The sequence below is a fragment of the Molossus molossus genome, unplaced genomic scaffold, assembly GCF_014108415.1.
Source record: "Molossus molossus isolate mMolMol1 unplaced genomic scaffold, mMolMol1.p scaffold_m16_p_4, whole genome shotgun sequence".
In the NCBI taxonomy this organism is placed as follows: Eukaryota; Metazoa; Chordata; class Mammalia; order Chiroptera; family Molossidae; genus Molossus; species Molossus molossus.
Window position 1 is genome coordinate 106,367,391 of NW_023425377.1, and position 12,202 is coordinate 106,379,592.

Below are 12,202 nucleotides of genomic sequence, written 5' to 3' on the forward strand. Positions count from 1 at the left end.
CACCTTTTTTGAAATTAAGCTTTCTGTGTTGATTAGTGAGCGGTCTTGACAAAAGTTGACGCCAGTTTGGAAGTTATTCAAAGGATCATTATTGGCTGGAAGAGCGTTTTTTCTGAAAATGTTGAAAAACATTTTCAAAGGCACTTGCAAATATATTAATTTTAACATATGCTTAAACACAATAGCAAAGGGATTATTGTTTTTGATTGACTGTTTACAAATAATTTAAAGCTATATTTATAGTAATTACATAATTGATTTCATGGTTATCTCAGACTTTTAAACTTTTAAATATTTGCATTCTTTATTTTGTAAATATAATAATTACTTTCTCAATATTTAGTTCTTTGCACATAGTACATATTAAAAATATTTGTTAAATAAGCAATTATGAAACTGAATCATTTGCTAATCCAACTTTAATTTTTTTTGTTTTATCTCTTTGCAGTTATCTGTAAATATGATAAGTTTCATTTATAAACTGAGCCATAATTTTGTACAAATAAATGTACATTTTAGAAGTATATGTTCACAAAATTATTGAAACCAAAACTTTCCAAAGGGCGATATTTTATTTTGCTATTTTAAGTAATGATTTGTTCCACCCTCTAAAGAGACAATGGATTAAGACCTGCCCTCCACTATTATGGTATATTCTCTCCCGGTATGAGCTTACTGAGGCTTGTTAGATATGCTGCTGAGAGAGTGCTGACACAAAGTGCAAACACTGTTGAAAAGTTCTTGATAGTTTACTTTGAGCACTTAAGATTACTGTATCTTGAACATGAACAAGTTTTCTCTAGTTTTGACCTTTAGTCCTGTGTATAATATGGTTCTCAATTTTGTGTTAATACATTCCCTTCCTTATTTGAGCTCTCCTTTGTGGCCTCCTCCCTTGACTCCCGACAGTGTTTCTATCATCTATTTAGGTAATTGGAGCTGTATCCAATGAATTTGATTTATTTTACAAAGGCATATGTAACTGTAACATCTTCAAGTATTAATAATGATTTTGTTGAAGAGCACAAACCTTTACGTTTTTATATTTTTTAATAAGAAAAATGAGGTAGTTCAGTATGAGTTTAGGTTTTTGTTAACAAATTATTCTTCATTTCTTTCTTTAAATTATATTTGGATCCTTAGATCAGTACTTACAAAAAAGGAGAATATTTTACTGTCAGTAGCAATAAAATTAATTTCATTTGGTAAGATGTAGAATATCATCCTAAAAGAAAAATTCTTAATAATTTATGATACATTTATATTTTTGTAGGTTTGACCTCAATATTTGTGAAAATTGAATGCTTATGCTGTTGTTGAGAGATATTTCAGAATAATTTTGGATAAATACCTATTGTCCAGTCAGAAAAATAATGTATTTTTATTTTCTATTTACTGTTTTTCATTTAGAGCATATGATTTTTAATATAAATTTTACAATTTATCAAGGAAAAGAGATATTATTTCCCAAATCTAAATATAGTGTCATACTTAAACTAAAAACGGTAGTTCCTTGCCTAACTTATTCCTTTTCCCCTTGATTCTACTTTCTGAAAGGAACCATATTCAAATGTATTAGTTGTTGACTGCTAGTTCTCTTATATTTCTAAATGATACAATAGCTATTTATTGATTTTTCTATTTTAGACGTTATCTAATGTCTTTCATTGAAGATGACCATTGAGTGCTTGTATTGCTCACCCGTTCTGTTTCACCCTTCCCTCATTCCCAGCACAGTTACATCATAATACTTAGTTAAAACCATACTTAGCATTTACATTGTTGCGTCAGGACAGTATAAGTATTCATGCAGAACTACAAAATAATTCCTCCCTTCCTCCCTCCCTCCCTTCATCTTGCTAATCCTTTTCTTTCATTCTAGAATTAATAATTTTCTACCTTTTGTTTATTTAAAAAAATTTACATCCTCCACAAATTTATTTCTAAATTTTTTACTGGACTCCTGAAACTTCTACCAGTGTTCTCAAACACAATGTTGTAGCTGTCTTATTGGTTAATTGTTTTTCTTGGAGATACAATGCCTAGAGTTCTCTGTTTTTCTGTTTCATTCTGGATTGGTTACTCTTTAGGTCTGGAGGCTTCTTTTCTCATCAATCCAGAATTTTTTTCTTCTCTTTCTTATGCTTTAATGACTGTCTCCTGTGCCCCATAATGACCTCTTTTTAAAAAGTACATTGATTCAGCATTTATTGATTATTACTTTGAATGAATGTGTTGGTCACTGTTCTAGCATTGAGAATACAGTAGAGAATAAAACAAAGGTAAAGGCAAAGAATGTGGTGGTAATAAGTGTGTTTTGGGGAAGTTAAAGAACAGGGATGGAGGATGATAGTTGGGTGTCTGTATTAATTTTGATGAGGCATATCCTTTGTAATTTCTTGAGAAAGAATACGTGTGTGAAAATGTCTTTTAGTCAACTTTTATATTGAAAAAAGTTTGGAAAGAAGTATTAGAGGCTGAAAATTATAATCTCTTCAAATATTTTTCCTCTCTGGCAGCTATTAGTATTTTTATTATTTTAAAAATTGTTGATGTTGTTGCTGGATTGTGCCCTGATATGTGTGAATCTTGGACATTTTATATAACCTTTTCAGTCTGAAAAGGTATATACATGTGTTCAAAGAAAGTTCCTTGAATTATTATTTCTCTCTTTTTTTTCTTTCTCATTTCTGTTTCTAGATCTCCTGTTAGCTAAATGTTAAATTATCTGGATTAATTTTCTAATTTTGATATCCATTCTCATCAGTACTTTTATTTGAAGTGTTTTTTCCCCAACATCTTCAGTGCTTTCAAAATTTTTGTATGATATTATGCTTTTAATTTTTTAAAATTCTCAACTGATGATATGTTTTGTTGCTGAGAGAGGGAGAAGGGGGGGAGAGCAAGAGCGAGAGCAAGAGCGAGGTGTTGCCTCCTATATGCACCCTAACCGGGCATGGAATCTGCAGCCTATGTATGTGCCCTGACCGGGGATCAAACCCACAACTTTTTGGTGTACAGGATGACGCTCCAGCCAACTGAGCCACCTGGCCAGGGCTACTTTAAATTTTAAGGCATTTTCTAGTTTTCTGAGTTTTTTTGGGGGAGGGAAGGGGCAAGCTTTTCAACTTGACTGAGTCATGGGATGTCCAGATATACGGTCAAACATTATTCTGGGTTCTTCTGTGAGGTTGTTTCTGGATGAGATTAACGTTTCTAGGGTTCTTACTCCATAGGCTGAGTAAAATAGATTGTTCTCCTAATGTGTGTAGGGGGCTCATCCAGTAAAATGAAGAACCTGATTAGAAAAAAAGGCTGACTGTCCTCTGAATAAGAGAATTCCACATGCTTGCAAGCTTTGGAACCGGGACATCAGCTCTTTTCTGCCTTTGGACTCAAACAGAAACATTAGCTCCTTGTGGGTGTTGGACCTGTTGGTCTTTAGACTGGAACTAGACCATTGATTGTCCTAATTTTTATGCTTTTGGACTCGGAGTAGAACTATACCACTGGCTCTCCAGCTTGCCAGTTTACCCTGCAGATCCTGGAACTTGTCACCCTCTGTCATTGTGTGAGCCACTTCCTTAAAATAAGTAAAACATATATCTTCATCTCATTGGTTCTGTTTTTTCTAGAGAACTTTGATGCAGGAGCAAAGAGATACCAGGGAATAAGTGTCCCTGCCCTGATTATTTATATGAAGAATTTAATCTTTCTGATGGTATTAATTATACTTTTCTTTACTCTTTCTCTACCACCTTAACAGTATGAGGTTTATATTTTCTTCCCTGTTTTTGTTTTTGGTGTATATCATTGACATAAGAGTCTCCTCTAATGATTGGTGACTTGTTGCTATTTGGTCATATTCAGGTGTATTGCACCAGAAAAAAACTTATGTGTCTCTGTGGGAGTTGTCTACTGGTGATGAATAAGCTACTTTTGCTGTTGATGAACCTTAAGTTTTATTATAGCTTCTTATTTTTCTTAGAGAAAACTTCTTTATTATTGTTTAGAGTCTCCTAGTTCAGTAAATATACTTTCACATTATTTTATTTTATTATAGTAAGGCTTTTTACGGTGTCTAGAAGTTTACTTCGCTGGAAAGTAAACTTTCAGTCTTTTACAACATGGTGGGGGTACCCATACATTATGGGGAAAGGATCCGGGGTTCTATTTTTTTTATACTAGCTTTCATTCATTTAAACTATTTTCATTCCTGTCCTTCACCTGTCCTCATAGGTACTCAGTGCTTTCCGTTCCTGGCCTTTGTAGGGTTCTGCCTCAAGCATTGGTTTGCTTCCTGAAGTTGATTTTTCTCTAGGTTGTAGAGGAATATCTTACTCTCCCCTTCTCATACTGTTGTCTCCTCTTTATTATCTTCGTTCTTGTTTTTTGCTATGTTTAACCTCCAGTCACTTATTATATTATTTTTTCTTTTTTCGAGAGAGAGTAAAAGATAGTTTAGTGAGTAGCTCACTGGAATAAAAATTGATACTGCATTTAATGTCAACATTTATGGCTTGAACCCCACCTCCAAGATAAAAGATGGCAAAATGAAGTGTATGCAGTCTATCTTGTCATTCTTTGGCCAGATTTTACTAGCTTTAGAGCATGATAATACTGAGAATTACTTTTAAAATTTAGGTAAATTCATGTAGTGCATTCAATCAGTAAAATATGTTGTAAGAGATTATTGAATTTATAGAAAAGTGTGAGGTTCACTTTAAGGATGTTAGAATTAAATATAAATATAAGTAATATAAATTAATATATAGCACTTTAATTGGTACTCTTTTCTCAGTATTTGTTTGTTGATAGTAGGAGGCAATAGACTAGTTTTGTTAATAAAGTTTCTTTTTTTCCTCCAACCAACAAAACAGACTTGTACCACCAAATGCACATATTTGATTATTTTACTAATATATACTATCTTCTTGTTGGATGACTTAAAAGCATTAGTAAGCTAAGAGTATATTTTAGTAAAAATTGGCTAGTCAACAATCATGGCCATAGGAACTGATGGTCAATTAAATACAGCTTAGAACAAGTATGAAATTATTGACTCAGGTGTTGTATTTTGAATCCTTCCTCTCCAAAGTGCTGAAATGTCTTTTGAAATTACTTAGTTGCATTAGTGGTTGGATTTGAGGCTTTTAACGTGTTTTTCGTCAATACCTCTGGGAAAAGAATAACCAAGACTTTTAAATGTACTATGCATTTTGCATCACTATATAATTGTAAATAGTGTGATGAAATATTGAAATGATCATGAAAGACGATAACCATTAAGCTTTTCTTTCAACTATTAAAACTCACTAAAGGTTATATTGAGCTGTGGTTTATAAAATTGTTTAGACTAACGCCTTTTTGATAATTATCTCAGAAGTGGAGAAAAATGCTTTAGGATAGCACAATCTTTCTAGTTTGGGCAACTTCCTTAAGGATTGTAGATAGTATTTAATATGGAAAAAACTTGTTGGCTTTGACTACTTGGTTTTATTTAAAAAATTAATGTTCTGTTCTCATGGGCTTTAGTTTCTTTTTGTTTGGGTTATTTCATTTTATTTTATTTATTGATTTTAGACAGGAAGTGAGAGGGAGAGAGAGACAGAAACCTTCGATGAGAGGGAACATCGATTGGCCGCCTCCTACATGCCCCTCCCTGGGGATCAGGCCCACAACCTGGGCATGTGTCCTGACCCGGAATCGAACCAGCGACCTCTTAGTGCATGGGTCGATGTCAACCACTGAGCCACACCTGCTGGACTTGTCTGGGTTTACTCTTATCAGAATGTATTTATATATCTGACATGTGGTCTTTTTTTTTTTTTTATCCTCACTCTAGGACATTTTTTTTTTTTCATTTATCTTCAGATAGAACAGGAGGGAGTAAGGCAGGAAGAGAGAGAGAGAAACATTGACGTGAGAGAGACGCATCGAGTGGCTGTCACCTACACGACCCCAACCGGGGTGGGGACAGACTGCAACCGGGTACATGCCCGTAGCGGGAACCAAACCCAGGACTCTCCAGTCCACAGGCCGACACTCTAACCACTGAGCCAAACCGGCCAGGGCCTGACATGTGATCTTATATTAAATGTCAATAATTAGGAATGGATTATAGACAAATTGAAATTCACTGATACCTTTGAGAATTGTGAGATTTTTATACCAATACTAAAAAGTGTAAGTAAGATTTATATTTTCACTTTGTTTCTCATTTTGTGTAATTTTTTAACGAGTGAAAAGTTTTATTCCAGGTAATTATATAGTAATTAACTATAAGTTAGCAAATATGGGTTTATAAATGATGCTTGGGAAAACAAGAAGCTTGATGCATTAGTAGTAATACATTTTTTTTCTGAGCTTTTATAACAGATTGGACTCTTCAACTTCTATGTGTTCTGTCATGTCTGATTTGTTTTTAAGTTAAACAAAATATTTTGTATGACATACGAAGTTAAGTTCACGTCATAAAAATTTTTAGATTGCACATTTTTTATAGTTATTTTAAATAACTAGTTTTATGTCTTAAGTCATGTTGTTTCCAGTCTTTGTGAAATTTAGGTGGTACATTTCCTAATTTTACATTATAAATGAAGGTCAGTTTGTATACATAATTAAAAATAAAGTAAAACTGATGTGCACCTGACTGCTAAGGCTTTTCTTCTAGCAAAATGAATAGACAGATAGGTAGCTCCCTGTGCTCTGCCTGGGAAGTGAGGGGTGGGATTTTCTGCACCAGCATCCAAAATCTTGCCTGCAGTTCCTGCTTGTCTCTCTCTTGCCTCCTCCTAAGAAAAGAGGAGGGTGTGACACATGCTCTTCTCAGCCATGTACTCCTTTATGGAACTTGATTGCTTGCTTTTGTACTGTCTGTCTATTCATTTTGCTAGAAGAAAGAAAAGCCTTTTAAATTAGATAGGTATTTCTATTTATTCTTGACTTGGTTTACCTCAGAAATATAAGATCTCTCCCACCCGGTGTGGCTCAGTGGTTGAGCTTCAACCCATGCACTAAGAGGTCATTGGTTCAATTCCTGGTCAGGGCACATGCCCAGGTTGTGGACCAGATCCCCAGTGGGGGGGGCGTTCAGGAGGGGCCAGTTGATGTTCTCTTATCAGTGTTTTTATCTCTCTCTCCTCTAAAAATCAATAAAGAAAAAAATTTTTTAAAAAAGAAAAGAAATATAAGACCTCTGTTTTATCGTTTCAGTTGGGTGGCAGTTGTAAATATTGAGAGAGTATGTATTGTAAATTTATGAGTCACTAATTTCTAAATGTGAGTTATTGAATCATAAAGCAATGTAGTTTGAAGAAAATGTTAAGGGAGTATCTAGGACATAAGGTGTAAAGTGAATGTGTCCACGGACATACCTCTTAGTGCCCAAACCAATTTGAGAACATAGATCTCCTGTCTTCGCGTTTGCTGATCTTTCCTGAGCAGCACATTGCTTTATCTCCTCTCCTGGATGTAGCCAGCTACTACTCTCAAATGTCTGACTGACTCCATATCCAATTTCCATTCTACTGTCTACGTTCTGTTAGTATGTTCTTACTGACATTATTCATGAACTAGGACCCTATAATAAAGTTATGGCATGTGGCCATTTCAGTCCTGAGCACCACCTTGCTCTTTCAAGACATAATCAGAGACAAAAAAGAGAAAGGATAAGGCCGGGGGAGGGGGAGGAATTTGGCTTGACACAGAGAGGCCATTGGGGGTGAAATTACATGGAATTTAAAATTCTTAGAGGCGGTACATTTAAAATATGTGAATATAGTTTATGGTTGCAGTGGTAAGTAGGCCAACTTTGTCTTTTGTTTTGAGCTTTATAAAAGAACAGAAAAAGATCATTTGAGGGATATCATATACGTAGATTATAAGGTTTTCTTAGTTTTAAGAAACTTAAAGATTTTGTATATTTTTTCATTCTTGAAGAAAAATATATGCATATATGTGTCTTTTTAGAAACATACGTGCACACACACATACATGCATTGGCATTTCTCAAATCCAGCTACATTTCAATTCAGGTAGGCCTATTCTGATTGTATTAACACTTATATATGTTTTGATATGAATTGTACATACTCTATTGGTTGATTCCCCCACAGGCTTTTTAATAGATAATCTATTCATAAAGAATATAGCTAACAGATTTATATTCTTTTGCTAATTTATAGGCTAGTGAACTGTATAATTTTCCAGCTCAAAGTTATCTAGCCAAATTCATTACTTTTTCTTGTCTCTTTCTCAATCATAAATCATCATGTTTTACCGTAGAATATGCACTATTTACTATGTGTTGCCCTCATCTCGGGTGAGGCACCTTTTTCCTTAAAAACCAAAACCTCTGTCCTTGGTCATCTTTGCTGCCTTCTTTTCCAACTCCCAAAGATTGAAGTTAAATTGCTGGTGTACAGTGTTATAGAACAAAAAGGGCACGATAAATGTAGATATGCTTATTTGGTTAATGTAGAATCAAATGTTGCTAACTTTTTTAGTTTACTTTTAAATGTCAACTATTCATGTGTTCATGGGGCTGCACTGAGTAGGCAGCATGTTTAACACATTTTTTTCCTTTGAAGCTAAGTATGAATGGAAATGTGTGATGTTTCTTAGAATTGTTGTTTTAAAGAAATAATTTACTGAGTCAGATTTTTTCAGCTATTTTCTGCTGTTTTTTAGGAGTGGCAGAATTCTATTCAGAAGAATGCAGGCCTTGCTTTTATTGAACTTGTCAATGAAGGAAGGTAATTATTTTATATCTATTATATGTTACTTTAAAATCTTACTTTATTTCTGCCATTGAAAGTGATGGTAATTATAAATATGTCAATATTTAATCATCTCATGGTTTTCTTCATGGTTACATGCTTAATGATAAAGTTCTAGTCTTTTTTAAAAAATAAATAATGCTGAATTTGGAAAAAGTAAACTGATGATTCTGTTAGCAGATATAAGGAAAACTGATGCTTATTTCAATTTTCCATTAAGTTCTGTTATATTTATAAAGCCAATAATTAGGCTAAGATGTCCATTTTATCTCTCTTGTGTCATGACCTGGTCATTAGGGAGAGTGGGATCAGGTTTTTGTTCTGTGATGTGTTGAGAAAGTAGAGCTGGGAAAACCTGGTGAGGTTCCATCTCACAGAAGACGTTAAGGAAAAAGTAGTAGTAGGAAAGAAAAACGAAGAATGTACAGAGATGAGAAGAAAGGTACAAGGGAGAAAACAGATTTAAGAGAGTGAGGGAATGAAAAGGTAAAAGTAAATTGAGGAAATGATGAGCAGACTTCTTTGTATCTGTTTTGAGGCAGCTGATTTTTAATGGAACTGGAGACCTAAGGTATAGATTAAAAGGTGTGATCGGCTGCTATTGGAAATGGCATTCTGCGCAAAATTATTGTTTAGAAATGTTTCTTTATACTGTCTTGGTTAGTGTTAGACTCTTGCCATCACTGTAAGAACTGTTTGAACTAGTAATTAGGAGTCTTGCTAGTGTTACAGAGAAGGGTATTTATAACTTTATTTGATATTAAATTCTAAAATTCTTCTGAGCAAATAATTATAGTTGCTCACAGACTATTTTTGGAAACAAAAAAGAAACCTGACCCTTGACCAGGTGGCTTGGTTGTTTGGAGCGTTCACCTGTACACCAAAAGGTTGCTGGTTTGATTCCTGAACAGGGCACATACCTAGGTTGCAGGTTCTATCCTGGTTGGGGTGCATATGGGAGGCAACCCATTGATCTCTCTCTCCCCCTCCCGTCCCTTCCTTCCTTCTTCTTTCTAACCCGCCACCCCCAAATCAGGATTAAAAAAAAAAACACACCAGAAAACCTGCAGGTATAATGCCTTATGGTAAGTTTTGTGCTTGAAGTATTTAAGTACAGTTTACTAAGGTAGTAATGAGAAAAAAGAGACAGATTCCACAATTTAGGTCTGAAGACTTAGGTAAAACTTACCCAGGGAACATGATTCTTGAGATGTCCTTTCAGGGATGAGTAAGGTTAATTAATACTTTAGTTATTTGAAAGTGAGGATTATGGATAAATTAGAGGATATGTGTGTGAAAAGCATTCCCAATAGAGGTACTAGAATAGATCTGAAGACAGTGTGATGTGGGAAGGTATGTCAAATATTCAAGAGTGTGTGTATATTTGTGTACGTGTGAATTTTTGGAATAGAATTGAGCATCTGGATGCTCAAAGGCCTAATGTAGCATTCGGATGTTCATCTAAAGGTGATGAGAAGCCTTGGAAGATTTTAAGGAAAGGAATGGTTTTGGAAGGCGAGCTGGCAGAAGTGTTTGGGGTGGATTGAGAGGAGACCTGATTGAAATCAAGAACAGAAGCAAGTCTATTGTAGTGATCTGTGTGAGAAACAGAGCTAAATTGTAATCTGGTGTCTGGCAAGTGGTAGGAAATCAATAAATATTTCTCAATGAGTGAATGACTAATAATTTAGTGTTTCTTTTAGCAAAAATTATAAAGTGCTTATTCATCAAAAAGTAAATAGTTATTTGGCTGAATTTCAGCACTGCAGTATTGGAAGCTTTTAGTTTACGTATAGAAAAAGAGTTAGGTGGGAGAGCTGTTGACTGGAATTTTATTGTCTACTTAATGTAAAACACTGATTAACAGATTTTCTATAATTTATAGGGCTTATTTGTTCAATGAAAATTCTTGTGTTTTTTTTTAAGAAAACTTGTTATAAAAGTCAATTTTGATTAGTAGAGGCTTTACTAAATGTAAATACCCTCAATTATGCAAGTTACTCTTACATTTCATAGATAAGGCAGCATAGCATTATGATTAATGGCATTGGCTTTGAAGCTAGCCCTTTGATACTTTTGCTTTTCTAAGTCTCCATTTCCTTACCTATTCATTCAGCCAGTATTTTTTATGCACTGTCTGTGTAGCATTGATTATCTTTGTTGCTGGGGATACAGCAATAAACAAAACAGATAAAGATCCTTTTTTTGTAGATCTTACATCTGAACAGTCTTTGATAAACCTAGAACAATAAGCAAAATAAGTAATGGGTTTTATAATATGTGAAAGGTGGTAAGTACTATGACAAAAGATAATGTAGAACAGGATGAGGGGAATAAAGATTTTGGAAGGAAGTATGAAGGGTTGGCATGGTTTGCAGTTTAAATAGAGCTCATTGAAAAAGTGGCATTTAAGTGAATGCCTGAAGGATGAGAAGGAGTTAACCATAGGAGCATGCCGGGGGGAAATTCCAGTTTTAGGGAATAGTCAGTATACAGATGAAAGCTTCCCTGGCATATTTGAAAAATAAGGCCAATACAGCAATAATAAAGCGATGAAAGTGGAAAGAAGTAAGAAATGAGGTCTGAGAGAAATAACATAGTGCAAGATTTTGTGTAGAACCTTTGCAATTTATTCTGTGAGAAATGACAATCATTGCAGGATTTTGAGTAGAGGAGGTAGATAATCTGTCATATGTATTTAAAAGAGTACTACTCTGGCTAATGCATATAAAAATCTAAGAACAGAATTGAAAAGATCAATTAGGGAGCTATTGTAGTAATCCTAGTTGTGAATATATTTTGAAGATAGAGCTGATAGGATTTACTTATGGATTGGATGTGGGTTGTCGGAGAAAGCTGGGTGCCAAGTACTGTTAAGATTTTTGGCCTCTGCAGCTGAAGAGATGGTGTTTCTGTCAACCAGTATTGAAAAGGCTCTGGGTAAAGCAGTCATTCTGGGAATGATCAGGAGTTCAGGTTTGGAAATACTATTTTTAGATCTTTAATAGACATTGAAGCAGGGATGTTAGTCAGTGGCGGGTTATTTCTCCAGACTAGGGATATACATTTGGGTGTATAAGCACTTACATGGTATATGATGTTGTGATACAAGATGAAATTGTTAAGGTGGTAGCATAGTGACTAAGATTTGACCACTAGCTTGGGACCAATTTTGGGAGAGTGGTGTAGAAAAAAGCCTATTTGGAAAAGATGGAAAGAATGAGAGAAGAAGAACTAGAGAGTGTTTATGAACAATTCTTTAGAGGAGTTTTGTAACAAAGGGGAGCAAAAATAAAATGAAGTGGTAGCTTGTAGGGGAAATAGAGTCAAAGGAAATAGGGTCTTAAAACATGGGAGCAAGACAATAGGGTTTCATGGTAGAGAGTAGAGAAATTGATGTAGGAGACATAGGTTAGGATTTC

At 34.5% G+C, this 12,202-nt stretch overlaps 1 protein-coding gene across 7 annotated transcripts in view; it reads left to right on the forward strand.

The window, feature by feature from the left end:
* LRBA (LPS responsive beige-like anchor protein) overlaps positions 1-12,202 on the forward strand; it is a 622,710-nt gene that overhangs the window by 197,424 nt on the left and 413,084 nt on the right. For 5 of the 7 annotated variants that reach the window (XM_036239773.1, XM_036239776.1, XM_036239775.1 and 2 more), the window contains one exon: positions 8,692-8,756. The exons of 1 other annotated variant lie outside the window; for it this stretch is intronic. In XM_036239773.1, coding sequence (XP_036095666.1) covers positions 8,692-8,756 — 65 coding nt within the window. Of the gene's footprint in view, positions 1-8,691; positions 8,757-12,202 lie in introns of those variants that run through there. One more of the 7 variants, XM_036239780.1, reaches the window with a different exon arrangement.